We start from the raw sequence: 15,589 nt of genomic DNA on the forward strand, positions 1-15,589 counted from the left end.
GGGGACCGAGAGAGAAGGTGACCTCCCAGAGGCGTGAAGGACTCCCTCCCGCTGCCCTTTCAGAGCGGGCGGCTGGTGGCTCTGAAGTGGAAGCTGCATTCTGAGCAGACAAGCCCTCGGGTCCCCAGTGATTGAGGCAGGAAGCTCTGTAGAAATTCATTTTATTCTCAGACTATTTTCAAAAGAAGCAGTGGTGCGCTGTTTTTCTAAAAATATGCCTTTATAGATTTATATATAATATGTATATTATAAAATCCATACATGTATTTACATGATTGCTACATACAAAATTACAGCACTGTGGTATGTACATATCTATAGGTACATTCTTTCCGCTCATCCCTGCTGTGCTTTCCCGTGTGAGGGAGGGAGATGATCCTTTGTAAAGCAGCTTGCGGGTGGGCTCAGCCCGGGGTGCCTCTGAGTGAGGGGCTCAGCGGGGGCGGGGTGGGGGGTGCCGCCAAGGAGGGAGCAGAAGCAGCAGGTTGCAGGATTCACCCTTCTGCAGGCCTGGGCAGCAGTATCTGGTGGCATCCGCCCTGTGGTGCCAGTGCTGCCCTCGAGGTGGACATGGCTGACCGCAGACCCCTCTGGGGCCATTCTGTGGCCTGGACTCACTTGGCGGAGCCGAGAACTTGTATGTGTGAGGGGAGCAGGGGGCTGTGGGCAGAGGAGCAGACCCCCTCCCAGCTCTGGCCCCATGAAGGGGAAAGGACTGGCTGGCTAATGCCTGCAGAGGGCCCAGGAAAACACCGGCGGGCCTGGAGGCCGGGGAGGGAGAACAGTGGCGGCGGGGGGTGGGGGATGGGGGGGTGGGGGGTGGCAGGGCCCTTCTTCCTCCTGACCTTGGGATGGTGACAGCCAAGCTTGGGTAAAGCCCATCGTGGCCGAATGCAAGAGAACAGCCGCAGCCCGTCAGGCCCCGCAGGCTGCGCCCCTGCCGCAGAGTGCTCCCGGCAGAGGTGCATGCACGTGGGGGAGGAGCCGCCTCCCCTTCCTCCGTGGGCCAAAGACTGGGGGTGAGGCCTGCTGTCCCGGAGGACTAGGCCGCCCCCCCGCCCCCCCACTGCAGCTTAGGCCCGCTGGGGGCCGCGACAGCCTCCGGAGGCCTGCGGAGGTGGCCTCCATTCCTTCTGTTCCCCGTATTCCCAAACAGGAGGGCAGCAGTGCCTGGGGTGGGGCGCGGGAGCCACCGAGGGGTGGGCAGGGCGGGCTGTGACCCCCCCGCGTCTGCACCGCAGAGCCCGAGGGGCCGCTCTGGAGGCAGCCTGAGCCCTGCTCAACAGTGGATCCGGGGGAAGCCCAGGCCAGGCGCGGCCTGGTAGTGGGGACAGGGCTCCTACCTGTCCCTCTGTTGAGGGGAGGGCCGCCGTCACAGGCCGCGTGGGCCCTTCTGGACGACTCGGCCCCAGTGTGGGTGGGCAGTGCGGCCGCGGAGCTGGCCCAGGGGAGCCCTCGTGTGCAAGCATGGTGTGCTGGGCCCTCGCACGCACCCCGTTTCAGTCACCTCTAGTCCACCCATCCTTGCTGGCCTGACTCCTCCCGACCTAAATTTTCCTGAAGAATGAGAAGAGCCGCTTGCCTTCGGCGGGGCCGGGCTCGTCCGCACGCCCCGCGCCGGGGGCCCTGGACAGGGCGGCAGCAGGCCGGCTCCGTTCCTTCAGGTGCGTGTCCATCAGCTGCCGGTCAATGACCCTGTGCATGTCATCCTGCGGAGGGCAGAGCGGAGGGGCTGAGCGGGCTGCTGACCGGGGCCCGGGGGCAGATGTGTCCGCAGGACGCGGGGTGAGGATGGGATGAGATGACTGAACGGCTGCAGCCGGGGCAGGCCGACCGCGGAAGCAGCAAGTGTAGACACACAGCAGCCGCCGACACCGCCGCCTCCGGCCTCCTCCTCGCCACCAACGGCTCCTTGGCTGACCCCGCCCCCGCTGAGGCCCTACAAGCCCAGAGACGGGCAAGCCTGTCTCCACCCGGGCCTCGCCGGTGGCCGGCCTTCTCTGCCCTGCCTCCCTTTCCCTTGGCACCCCTCCCCGGGCCCTAGGGCGACCTCTGCTTGCCGGCTCTCTGCTCCAAAGGGTCAGCCCCCTTCAAGTTCCTAGCAGCCTGCACCGCGAGTGCCCAGGGGCCACGGCAGCCCCGCACGGCCAGGACACGGGCAAGCACACACGGCACCCTCCGCTGGCGCACAGGCCGCGGGCACCGCTGTCTTCAGGGCCCGCCTTGCTCCTGCTCAGGCCCACATCCCTGGCTTCCTCGCGGGGGTAGCACCTTTCCCCAATTTGGTAAAGTTGCCCAGAGAATGCCCCCCGCACCCCGACTGCCTCACGGCACAGCAGCTGTACCCCCCAGGGGGGCTTCTGGACACAGCAGCTCCGCCCTCTCTCCATTCTGGTGGTTAGATCCCGACTCTGCACAAGATCCCACTCGGCAAAGGCATCTGCCGCTAACAAAGTACGGAAGCTACTGCTTTGGCTATAGAACCAGCCCTGTCTGGTTAACATCAGCAGGAACATAACAAGCATCTGCCTGATGCCTTCACCCCTAAGCCCAGTGGGCTCTGGGGTGCCCTGGTCAAGACACCAAACCCTGGCTTAACCCCTGGGGCGAGTCGGCTGATTGTGTCCTGCTTGAGCGCGGGACAGCGAGGGCTGCGCTCGGGCAGCCGCTCACTTGACAAGGGCAGGAAGTGGGGCTGGCGCCCCGCTGCCCCCTCCATCCCCTCCTGTGCTCACACCCACGCTCCTGCCACTGTAGGTTTTAGTGTGAAACCAAGGGACTTTCAGTAGTCTGCAGCAGGTAGCGAGCAGGGGGTGTGGACCTCCCGCTCCCTCCCTTGCTCACGTCCTGCTCTCCCGCCTTCCTCCTCTCTTTCCTCACACCCCGCTTCCTTCCAGCGCCTCTCTTCCCCCTCACAGAAATAGGGGACACGCTCCCTACCTCCAAGGTCCCAGTGCCAAATCCTGGGCACAGCGCCATGCGCTTAGGACCTGCTCCATAAAACCTGTTACCTGCAGCACTAGGAATGTTACAGGGCTCTTCCGAAAGAAACCCTTCCAAAGCGCCAGGGCTTTTTCGGGCACACCGCCAACTGCCTCTTCTCTACCTTAAAATTCATCAGAGCAAAGCCCACGACACAGATCGCTTGAGCACTTCATACGCACGCAGGTGTGAACCGCTTAGAATTCCACACCTGCCCGTACTTCTGTGGGCACAAGAGCCCAGTGATGCGGAGGGAGCACCGAAGAACCAGGGCCGAGGCGGTCCGAGACGGGCCATGGCGGTGGCGGGAGGCGTGCTGCGGGGGATGGCACGACACACGCTGCAGAGATGACACCGGATGCGGGCACACACAACACGGCGGGCCACGGGAAGGCGGGGGCAGGACGGCGATGGCAGCGGGGGGACACGGTGGGTGGAACGGGGGTTCGATCTCACCTCAAAGGCAGGAGGGGTGTACAACTAAAGCTGTTGATACGGGAACTGAGAAAGGCCACTAGATCAGAAACCAAAGGAGCCAGATAGTAAAAAGCCCTGAGGAAGCAAACTGTAGCCGGGAGAGAAGAGAGAAGAACGGGCGGTGAGCCAGGGACCGGCCAGCTGGTGGTGGGGCCAGAGCCCGGGAGCCAGGGACCATCTCGGGGAGCGGGCCGGCTGGGCCCTTGGAGGGATGGTCACCGCTAACCTGCCCGCCAGCGGGGGGCGCTCTTCACCTGTCGGCTTCGGTTTTCGTGGGGAGAGACACGAAAGGCTACACCCATATCCTGAAATTGTCCTTAACAAAAAGCAAGTACAACCCTGGGCCAGGGGAAGCCAAGCTGGAGCTGGGACAGAGCAGGCTGACTGCACTCTGAAAATGGTGGTCCTAGAGAGAACACACTGACTCATTTTCCCCCAAGGTAGTGCTCTTTGGAAAAAGGAAGCTGGCCTTCGAGAAAGGGAAGAGCAGCAGCTGCTGGTGGCCCCAGGACTGGGGAACTACATCCATCGGGCTGTGAATTCTCGACCCGCCATGTAGGGCTTCCGGGGCCCTTTGTGTTAACAGCTGTTTCTTTCCAGCTAATTTAAACAGAGCAGAGATGACCAGCCCTAAATGGCACAGCCTGGGGTTCACCACTCTCGACAGCATCCTCAGGCCTTCTTCCGTGGGGACTGGGGAAGCACAGGCTCTGAATCGCACCAGGTGAAGGCAGGTTACTGCTCACCCATGTGCATGGGACCCTCTAGTGACAAATTCTCCTTATGCTCTGCCTGGGTTCAGCCACTCCTCCCAGAGCCTCGTCTTCCCTCACCCTGGGTCTCAGGGCTCTCCTTACCTGCCAAGCCTCAAGCTGCTGCGAGAGGTTCAGTTTCTGCTGAATGGCATCCAGCAACTGGCTGTTCAGAGACATCATGTCCATCTTGCACTTGGCGAGTTCCAACTCCACAGCATTCTTCCTAAAAACAGACAAGACATGGTGAGCATGGACGCCTTGTACCAGACGCATCTGATTCTTTACCTGGGGCACCTGGAGTCCACAGGATGAGGAAACAGGCTCTGACCAAACTCACAACAAATAGGAACCGTGACAGTAACTAGGATGTTCCTTGCAGAGGGCTGGAAAGTTCCCAGCATCGGTTCACATCCATTTTCTCAACTGTTGTAACAAGGTGTGGGTGAAGGGACTATCTGTCCTCCCCATCTCACATATGAAGAGGGGGCTCAGGGAGGAGGATAAAGGAGGACTGGAGCCCAGAGGACATCAAAGGCCTCACAGGGCACTAAGGAGCTGCTAAACCTTCCCCCCAAAAGGCCAGTCCCCATGGGAGGTAAGGACCTTGTTCTCTCAGCCCCTCCTTTTCACTAGCAACCTCCCCCCACTTAAGGGATCGGTCCTAAAGGCACACAGGTGTGCAAAAGTAGTCACACAGTGGTGATGATCACAGCCTAACTAATCCTAGTCACCAGCAGTTAGGGCACTGGTGGTAAATTATGCGACGGACACAGTCGCCAGTAGCAACCACGATGCTGAGTATTCATTATTCACCGACAATGGGGAAATCCGATGTATTGCTGAGTGGAAAAAAGCACCACAAGGCAAGGGCTGGTATGATCCTAGCTTTGTCGAAGAAAAAACTGTCCGTGTGGTTAAAGGTCATACACAACAATGTCTACTTGGCTATCTCTGGATGATCAGTGATGGGCTCCCACATACTTCTGCATTTTGTATTTTCACATTTTAATATGTTTCATATATTACTGTTTGCCTTTTCCAACATTTCTAAATCATAGTTGTTCAATGCAAAAGAAAATTAATTTTTTCTCAGAGGTGGGGGAGTGGGAATACGAAGTGTCAGAGTCTATCTGCCAAGGACGCACTGGTTGCCCAGCTGCCAAAATGGGCATTACTTAGCCCCTGTCATCAACTGCCTTTTGCATTTGAAACAGCAAAGCAAAACTGCCTCACGCACCGGGCCAGCGACCATGTGCACGTCCCAAGGACGCATGGAGGACCCGGCTGGAGAGGCCTCAGGGACGCCGGCTGCAGCAAGCCAAGTGCGGCGGAGAGGCGGGGCAGTTGGGGTAAAGCTCTCGGGGCCACCGCCGCGACCGGCACTTCCTCTCCGGCCTCAAGTCCGATCCACGAGTCACCTCCCCTGACACCTCAGGGCCGCAGAACGGCGCCCCGCCCGCCTTTCCCAGAGAAGCCGTCCGGACAGCTTGCATCACCCGGGTCCGCCCGCCGCACTGCGGTTGAGGGGACGGGAGCAGAGGCCGTCCAATGAGCGCCGGCGTCTCAGATGCCTCAGGCTCCCTGTCACGCCCACTGCTATTGGCTGGCGGTGAACGGCGGAAATCCTCGCGCGGCCCCGGTTGCCATGGACGCCCCGCCGGGCCCCCCCCCCCCCCCCTGCGGTCCCGGAACAGCGGCGCAAACCCCTGGCAGCCTCCCGAGCTTCTGGGCATCTCCCGGCAGGTGGCGCCACGAGAAGCCCGGAGACCCCGGAATGGGCTGACCAAGGCCTCTGGGCAGAGGTCCGGCAGCAGCTGGGTCGCCGGGCTCACAGGGGGTCCCCTTCCTTCCCGGAAACCCCCGAAGCGGGGTCCGACTTGCCGACCTCCGCATTCCAGCCTCGGACTGCACCCCAGAGAACGTTTGCTCACTAGAGAATCTTGGTGCTTTTCATTCAGGAGAAACCCCAGACCAGGAGAGCTAAGCCGCAGAGGCTGCTGATCGATACATTAATCAGAATTTTAAAAAGCAGTATCTCAAAGGGCCGGAAGAATTCCTTATTTAAATGAAACCACTAGTAACGGACTCCTTTCTGTTTTTGTGAGGCAGATTGCTAGCCCCAGATTTTTGCTTTTAGTGAGGGCCATTTACCTGCAAGGGACGAAATTGTTACTTAACTTTTCCGAAACTCACTACTGTGCAGGATAAAGAACACCTTAAGGTTTTTGTAGCCCAGTGAGGAGAGGAAAGTTATTTTTCCTGGGGGTTCTCACTCCTGACTACGCACTAGAATCACAGGGTGGGGTAGGGACACTTTTAAGAAGTAGCTCCAAACTAGGAGATTCAGACTGAATTGTCTGGAGAGGGCCCCCGCATCCAGGGAGTTCCCCAGATGATTCTAAAGTGCAGTCAGGATGGAGAAACAGAGATGAGGTGTAGGAAAGCATCTTGTAAAACCCTTAAGGTCCTACACAAAGTGTGCTTCCCCCACATTTCAATGATTCTTTAGGTCTGTTGTCTCAATTCTTTATACCAAGAGTTTAATTTCTAAGGGACAGAAAAAGAGCTAACCTGTGCTGGAGTGATCTAACCCCTTCCCTCAGCACCAGCCTTACTTTGTAGGGTCCATGAAGGACAAGGGTTTCTCTGCAGAATTCTGAGTACTCACAGAGGAGAGTCTGCCCATCAGCTCAGTCAGACACCAGGAGGTTCACTGGGCCTCCTTTGGCAGAAGGCAAAGGCCTGCATTTCAAGGTTTCATGGAGACTTGCTGGCCTCCTTGGTCCCCCAGATGTCAGAGCTAGGTTCCAATTATTTTAAGGGAAGGGACTAGACAACTTCTGCTGCTTCTTCTCTCCTGCACCCTGGTACGTTCTCTGGTTGTATCTCCCACCTCCTGTGCTGATGGCAGAAAATGGTCAGAGCTTGATGTTCAGCTCTCGTATGCTTGTCCAGCTGAGAGACAGCTAACTTCATTCTGCTTTTTATTCCCAACAGGCTTCCACAATTAGCACTTTAATTTTACCATTTTTATTCCCTAATTGTATGACACAATTTCACCCTTTGTTATTCATGAAAGTATGCTCCCACTCCAAAATATTACAGTGCCATTCAAGTATTCGCTAATGAAGCAAATATTCACCAGGAATCCAGTGGCAGAGATGCATAGGTTTGTGAGCCTCACTGAGTATACTTCCTAAATGAACTGGAAATTGTCAGCTTCACAGAAGGTCCTGGCCAGACAGGAAAGGGGACCCAAAGGTAAAACTAATGGAGATGATGAAATGATTAGAACAGAAGGGAGCGGACAAGTGTGTGTGGAAGTGAGAAGGGGAAAGGTGTGCGGCATTTTAAAGTCAGAAATTAAAATGTGTCCTATTACTTTTTAAAAAGGTATATAGTATCTATTTACAATTTGTTTCAAATGGGCTCCTTTTAGTTTGCTGACAAGCAGCCTGTGCGGTAAGGGGAAAGGATGTGGGGACAGGGGTCAAGAGACCTGAGGTGGAGGCGTGATCACCACTGGCTGTGGAACTGGGGAAAGTATCTCAGTTTCCTCATCTGTAAAAATTGGGATTAAAACTTTTACTTCTTGCTGTGGCTGGGAGGATTAAAGGATGAAGTGTTTCTAAGCGGTAAAGTGACACAGATGTTATGAGCGTGCTGCGAAGTGCCTCATGAGCAGACAACATGTTCAGTAACTTTTATCTCCTCACAGTGAAGAGGGTAGATTGAATGCATGATAAGGAAATCATTTGAAGGGGGATGGGGAATATGTACGTATGTTTTTTTGCCTATGCACTTCCAAATTTTTTGAATATAAGAGAATGCATTTCTTCTCTGTTAAAGAAAACCCAAAACATTATTAAAATATGACCCAGCTTACTAGGAACGCAGGTGAGAGAAAACTGTTGAATGACACTCTGAGGATGCATCAAACCCAGAATGTAGAAAAACTCTAGGAGACAAATGATCAGTTTCTTCGATAAATAAATGCAATATGGAAAAAAAGATGGAGGGCACTTACGTACATATCAACTAAATGGGGTTTGTGGACTTTGGAGGCTGATTCTAATCAATCATAAAAAGACATTTATGGGCCAGCTGGTTACTATATGATATTAAGAAATTACTCTAAGTTTTTTCAAGTGTGACAACTGTATTGTGGTTGTGTGTTTTCCAGAAAGAGTCTTTATCTGGTAGAATCTATACTGAAGTGTTTATGGATGAGATGAGGGATCTTGTGATTTGCTTCCATACAATCCAGCGGGGACGGGGACGAGGTAGGTGGGGATATAGATGAAACAGTCAGCCATATGCTGATTAGGGTTGAAACCAGAAGACAGGTAGGTAGGGATTCATCTTATTTTTTTTCTACTTTTGTGTATGCTTGAAAATGTCCATAATAAAAAGTAACAACAACTCCCCTAAAAACCCCTAAAAATAAAGAAGTTGAGGTAGATCTATATAATGAAATCGAAAAGCTGAGACAGAAAGCTAAGATATACAAGACACATAGAGCACCATCCCACTGATACAACTGTATTACATGTACTGCACACGCACAGGAAAAAGATCTGCAGGGAACACACCCCCGACCTCCACCAGTAAGTAGCGTCTGTCTGAGGAGAAGAACCAGACTGGGGGTGAGGGTGGGCAGCAGGGAAACACTTTCACTTTTGTCGTCTTCTGTAGGGTTTCACTTTTAAAACTGAGCACACATTCATGTTGCTGTGACGACAGTCAGCTTCGACAAGCCCTGCCCACTCACTTTGCAATAGCCTCGTCGCGGTCCCGGACGGCCTTCTGAAGCTGCTCCTTTGGCTCCTTGGCCTCGGACGTCACTCTGAGTCGGTCTCTCTCCTCCTTCAGGGCAGTCATCTCGACACTCAGCAACGTCACCTGATGGGAGACCACAGGGATGAACGGGGGGCTGCCACTGCTGCTGGCCTGGGGGCACGCCCTTAAAGAGGCAGAAAGGAACAAGCAGCCCCAGGCAGGTGCCCGTAGCTTCCCGAGGCCCCTGGCTCTAAGAGATGCCCATCTCTTCTGTAGGAAGGATGCCACATGCTAGGCTGGAGCCCACGGGCGGGGATGAAATCCAGCCCCAGATGGCAGCCACAGGGCTCAGATCCCCTTTGGACGGAGCACCCCACACCACCACCTCCATTTCAAGGCACTCGTGAGCAACTAATGAAGACCACACATGCATCAGGGCTCTGAAACACATGGTTAAGGGTAGGGACTCAAGTTCTGTTTCCAGCCATCTTCCACTCAGCATGGAACGCTGCTATCCGCAGGGCCCTGGCTCCCACTTCTGTGACAGTACTTGGTGCAACCTGGTCACTCAGCTTCCCTGGTCAAAGCCATATGGAATTCAGACACCCACGTAATATCATCTTTCACTTCAGGCCTGTTACCTTTTCTGTGGGCCATGCCTCAGTGAATGGTCCCACAGCCCATTCATTGGGGGCCATCCCTTGGTGGTAGGTTGCCCTTCCTAATGGCACCTAATGTGACCGCAGCTTACCCCACCCTTCGTATAGGAACCCTCTGTACACCAAGAGCTCTGCAATGGCAGGAAGTGTGCCTTACTCATCTGTGCATTTCAGAGCCTGACTATATGATGCTTAATTCCCAAATGCTTGTGCAGTAGACAGTTGTCTTTTTTTGGCTAGTCATCATCCCAAATGCTTTCCTATTTGGGGGACATTCCTGGTTGCATGAGTCTTGGTGGGAAACAGGGGATGCCCTCCCACTAAGTAAGCCAAAGGGGAGAGACCTATATCCTTTCTTAAGCACAGAGGCATGGAAAGGTGACCTAGATGTGCCAGTCACACCCCCCTACCTGGGACTGCAGTTCTTTTTTTTTTTTTTAAAGATTTTATTTATTTATTTGAGAGAGAATGAAAGACAGAGAGCATGAGAGGGAGGAGGGTCAGAGGGAGAAGCAGACTCCCTGCCGAGCAGGGAGCCCGATGCGGGACTCGATCCCGGGACTCCAGGACCATGACCTGAGCCGAAGGCAGTCGCTTAACCAACTGAGCCACCCAGGCGCCCCTGGGACTGCAGTTCTTGAGGGTTCAGCAAAGCCACAGGCCAGGGGGAAATTATTACACTGACGGCAGATTGCTTCTGTGGCCCCACTTCCCATGGCTCCTTTCTGCTTCGGAGCTTGATTTTCCAGCCTTCCTGTTGATTCTGTTAGTGATCAGATTTAATTCCAATACAGTCTCTCTCAAGTTAAGCAGAGAGAGTTTCTGTTGTTTGCAACCAGAAACCCTGCTTGGTAGAACTTTCAGTAAATATTTGTTCAATGAATGGAAGGGTGGGACCCCCTTCTCAGTCAGTAGGCTCAGACTGGAGTCAGCATGACCGGCCCTGCCCTTTTGTTAAATATTACACATACTTGGACATTTTTCCAAGGGAGGATACATCCATACAGGTCTAGCCTTCCCACAAGGGGATAGACGCCACCTTTCAGTGTACTCCCCGACTCAAATTCCAGGCCTAAACATCTTCAGACTGACTGAAATTGAGCAAAGACCCCAGGAGCAAGGCTGAAGATCAGGCTTCCCTGAAAATGCTTCGGACTCCCCAGACTAGACATCAGAGTTGCCAGCTCCTGGGGTAGAGGCACTCAGGAAGAAATCAGAGGACGCTCCACAATGAAGAGGCATACAGGACAATCTGTTGTTACTGGGGGCAATGGATTTCGTACTCTTAGGCGCCTGGTAGGACACATCAGGACCAGGTGCTCTGTGCTTTCATGGTGGGGACAGCTGCGGTGACAGGGCTCCGAGCCACAGGGAAGAACAGGCTGGGGCTCCTGCAGAGGCCACAGGGTATAGCTAGTCCTGAGGCAAGCAGGCAGCAGGTGAGAAACCCAGCCTCACCCTACTTAATAGCAGGTTCTATAGCCTGGTAGGCCAGAAACTCAAGACCCAGAAAATACCTGGCAGAGAGAAAGCCAGACCTCCTCCGACCAAATCAGCCCTAACACGGCCCCGGGCTGGCTGTGTGCCAGACAAGGGTTTTGCCAGCTGAGTAAGCTGCAGATAAAACCACATGCCAGGCAGGAAATGCCAACATTTAATAGGCTCCAGAAAAAAACTCTGTAAGAACTTTTTGCTTTGGTCTGGAAAACTTGGTCAAGGTAGAGACCATCAGCTATCTGCGTTAGAAGTGACAAGGGACTTACCTTCTTTGAACTGCATATACTTTTCATAAAAAGCAGGAATAAAAATAACTCGTTCCCACCATCAAGTTGTTGTTAGGCTCAAATAAGGTAACTGACATCAAGGACAGAGCTCAGTGCCTGGCGCCTGGGGGCAAACTCTGCTCCTTTCTCTTCTCTGCACCAGTGCGGACCTATGGCTGGGGCTGTCATGAGGACTGGCCCGGCCTGTTTATACACTGACTTAGGTTGCAGCCACCCCTAAATCCACTTTTCCCACATAAAGTAGGTGTCCTCATGATTGAATAGGATCAAAGAAAACATCTTGAAGTCATAGGCTTCAAGGGCTTTCTTTGCCCTTTCATTTGGTAATTTTTTTTTTTTTAAAGATTTTATTTATTTATTTATTTGACAGAGAGAGAGATAGCGAGAGTAGGAACACAAGCAGGGCGAGTGGGAGAGGGAGAAGCAGGCTTCCCGCTGAGCAGGGAGCCCGATGTGGGACTCGATCCCAGGACCCTGGGATCATGACCTGAGCCGGAGGCAGACGCTTAACGACTGAGACACCCAGGCGCCCTTTTTTTTTTTTTTTTTTTGGTAATTATTTTTGTGCCTACTCTAGGTAAGCCCTGTGCTAGATGCTTTAAGAGAAGACAAAGAGAAGTCGGACCTCAAGCTTGTCCTCGTGGAGGTCTAAAGTTTAACTGGGAAGATGAGATGTGAGTGAGTGTAACCATGACAAAGCAGGGCTGGGGGCTCCAGGAGGAAGGGAATCAAGAGTCTGAAGGAAGAAGTGAAGCTTGAAGGATGAGTACGGCCGATACATGCAGGTGGCCGGGGAGAGTCTGCTGGGCAGAGGCAAAGGGCCGGAGAAAAGGCCCGGATGTGGGGAAGCACGGGGAGTGTGCGCCATGCCCTTTCATAGTCTATGTTCAATTGACTAAAGCAAAGGAGGGGAGATGCCAACAACAGGGAAGAAGGCTGGATGGCTGGCATGCAGCCCGTCTGTAGGGCCACGAGAGTTCGAGGCTTCCTGTCATGTGACAAGAGGAAGTCAATCCAGAACTTGTAAGGGTGTTCTGTTTCAAGCCGTGCTTCAGGAAGATCAATCCAAATCATGTGGGGGTAAGTGGGCTGGGGGGAGTGATGACCAGAGCCACAGAGTGAAAGAATGAAGGTCTGAAATAGGGCAATGGCTAGGAAGCCGGAGAAAAGAGAACACAGTGAAATTTCACCCAGGAGGAGTCACCAAGATTTCCTCAGTGAAGGCCTTCCGTGTTCCCAGTATCTGCTCCGCTGTGCTGTCATGCCCCTTGGGGGTAACTGGCTAGTGCTGCAGTCAAGCCCTATAAAGAAATCAAACACAGGACTGGGACTATTTGTTCGTTTCTTTCTTTCTTTTTTAAGATTTATTTATAAATAAATTAATACTATTTATTTGAGAGAGAGAAAGAGCACATATGAGCAGGGGGAGGAGCAGAGAGGGAGGGAGAGGGAGAAGCAGGCTCCCCGAAGAGCAGGGAGCCCGACGTGAGGCTCCATCCCAGGACCCTGAGATCATGATGTAAGCCAAAATCAAGAGTCGGCCGCTTAACCGCCTGAGCCCCCCGTGCTCCCCAGGCCTGGTTCTATTTCTCACTGTACTTCCCATAGCCTGGTTTACTGGCCTGGGAATTGGTAGAGGGCTCCCCAGATAACTGGTTTTCCTATTGCTTGGAACATCCTCCCTGCCTCCCAGCAGCGGATCCAGACCCCAGTGAGTCCTGACCAGGAGGGAGCAGGAGTCTGCAAAGCTGTGGGGACTGAGAGGGGGCTCTCCATGGCATAAGGGTGTGGGGTGGTCTTCAGGTCTGGTTTTAGATTCTTGTCTCAAACATAAGTATCAATTAAAATTAAACCTGGGCTCTCTTTTATTTAAAAATTCGGATAGGCTTCTGAGGGGCTGGTCACTTCACCTTCCAGGTCCCACACCTTTTACCTGTGGCTCAGTTTCCAAGAGAAAAAAAGAACACTCTTGGGTAGGAAAGCAGTGGGCTTGGAGGCTGGATCATCCTCTGGATGAGGCTGCACTCGTCTAGGAGCTATCTGCTGGAACTTCGGTTTCACATAACCTTGTCTGGGCTCTGCCCTTCCTCCCCGCACCCCCCGCCCCCGCTCCCCACCCCAGAGGGTACAGAGCTAGTCGGGGACTCGCCTCACAGTTCTAGGAGAGGTTGTGGAGCACAAGGGCGCAGTCACATCCATCCTGAGCGTCTCAGGGACCAGTGTAGTACGGCGCAGGCGGACGGGGAGTGCTCAGGCGCTGCAGCATGAACTGCATGAGGAATGCTGGGCCTGCTCCAAGGGCCACCGTCTCCACCGGCATGCTGCAATTCAATCTGCGTCCTACCCACTGCCTTGGGAGGTCAGGGTTACTCCTGCGGGATGGTTTTCGATGGATGTAGTTTGGCTGAGAGATCTGCTGCCTTGTCTAAGCTTTTGGGAAGAGATGACCCACTCAAGAGGCCCAGTTCTATGCTCCATGGGACTGAGCAGAACTATTTCCTTAATGAGCTGAGAGGGAATGCACATGAACTGGCATAAACCACTTATCAGCTGAACTTTTCAGGAGAATCCCCTGTGGAAACAGGCTCCGAAAAAGCTGCGTCCAGACCCTCAGCAACGTGTGCCTTGCTCCTGTTTCTCAATGATGCCCTCTGCTGTTTCTAGTTCTGCTATCCTGAGAAGCAACAAAACAAACCAGCCAGTATCAAAGAGCTGATAAGAAGCACCCCCACAAAAATCTAGGCTTTAAAGTAAATAAATTTTTATTAACCCAAAGAACTTTTAGATACACTTTGTCCTGTTTTGATTCTTACAGTTTGAAGACCTGTGCTGGTGTCTGAACTACTCCCTGGCCAAACGACCGCCTGAGGGACTTTGGCTTTGGGAATGACGATGTCTTTGGCTGCCCAATCCCATTCTTCAGGGCTTGGTCAGAAACAAGCTACAGCTTTCAATAGCACCTTTCTGTCCTCACTATCTGGTCACTCCCAGAAAGAAGAGTACAGCAACAGCTGCAGGAGGGTTTCCCAATATCTTTCAAGAGAATTGTATTAGAATGTCTAATGGGCATGACCCCTAAAAGGGGTTTATTTCTATAAGGTCCTTTAAATTTAAGAAATACTGACTGAAGCAAAAGCCAGGCTTAACTTCCATCTCTCAGCGATCTGGTGCAGCAGGAAGGGATGACCAGCTCCGGACGAGGGAGGAAGGGGGCAGGCTGGGTGGGGGCAGGGTTTAAAACCCTACCTGTTTGGTGTCCCCCGCAAGTGGGACAGAACACTACACATGGCCCTTGTCAAAAGGAAGTGCCTTACCTATTTCCTAAGACAGAATTTAGAAGCTCTTTTCTGGGTGGGGGCTGCTCCTAAGCCCTTTAGAACTTTTCAGATCAGAATATAGATGCCCTTTTCCAGGATTCTCGAGAGAGATGAAATCATGATCAAACAGGAATGGAACAGCAAGAGTAGCAGTAAGTGCTTCTAAAGCTGAAAATCAGGCTGGCAGAGGTGATGGCATTACAAAGAGAGAATAGGCCTACAAAGATCAATTGCTTCTTGGTTTGCAAACTTCCCTGCTCAGAAGCTGCTGGAAAAACATCCGAGAATGTCCTGAGAGCTAAGGCACTTTAAACTGTCAGAAGCTGCTGGATAATCTGGGCTCTGTGGAAGGCAGCATGTCACTGGAGGAAATGGAGGGTCAGCTATTCTTATCCCTATCAATTTTACTTTGGGCTAAACCAGAGGGTTGGCTTCTTCTCTTGAAGATGCCCAGCTTACCTCAACTTCAGGTCACCGTCCTCTGAGGATCTGTCAGAGGAGAGCCACTTCTCAAATAGACACGGGAGAGGGAAACTCATGAGGGTCCCAAGAGACCTTGGGGGGCACATGCACGTTCCCTGCTCGGGACTGAGGATTGGGGTGCTCACCTGACTGTGGAGTTGCTGTAGCTCCTCTAGGCTTTGCCTCAGTTTACCCCTCTCTCCCTCCATGAGTTCCCTTAGGGCTCTCGAGTCCTCACTGGTCTGCCTTATCTGTTCTTCTAAGGAGTCATCGTCAATTCTCCGGGAGCTCTGACAGCAAAAGAGAAAGCCACCAACCGGAGAGATGGTGCAAGCAGGGGTGGGTGTGGTGAGATGGTTAGTGGGAAAGAGGGA

General features: G+C 53.2%; 1 protein-coding gene across 5 annotated transcripts in view; it reads right to left on the reverse strand.

Annotated features, from left to right (window-relative positions):
• Positions 1 to 199: 199 nt before the first annotated feature.
• Positions 200 to 15,589, reverse strand: part of BICDL1 (BICD family like cargo adaptor 1) — an 87,809-nt gene continuing 72,419 nt past the window's right edge. For 2 of the 5 annotated variants that reach the window (XM_081802090.1, XM_081802089.1), the window contains exons 7-10: positions 15,362 to 15,505; positions 8,986 to 9,116; positions 4,317 to 4,437; positions 200 to 1,709 (exon numbers count right to left, since the gene is read on the reverse strand). In XM_081802090.1, the coding sequence (XP_081658216.1) occupies positions 1,548 to 1,709; positions 4,317 to 4,437; positions 8,986 to 9,116; positions 15,362 to 15,505 (558 nt within the window). In that variant the 3' untranslated portion in view covers positions 200 to 1,547. Of the gene's footprint in view, positions 1,710 to 3,438; positions 3,548 to 4,316; positions 4,438 to 8,985; positions 9,117 to 15,361; positions 15,506 to 15,589 lie in introns of those variants that run through there. The other 3 variants (XM_081802093.1, XM_081802092.1, XM_081802091.1) reach the window with 2 other exon arrangements.

The sequence above is a fragment of the Leptonychotes weddellii genome, chromosome 13, assembly GCF_054177405.1.
Source record: "Leptonychotes weddellii isolate Sample4059 chromosome 13, ASM5417740v2, whole genome shotgun sequence".
Classification (NCBI taxonomy): Eukaryota; Metazoa; Chordata; class Mammalia; order Carnivora; family Phocidae; genus Leptonychotes; species Leptonychotes weddellii.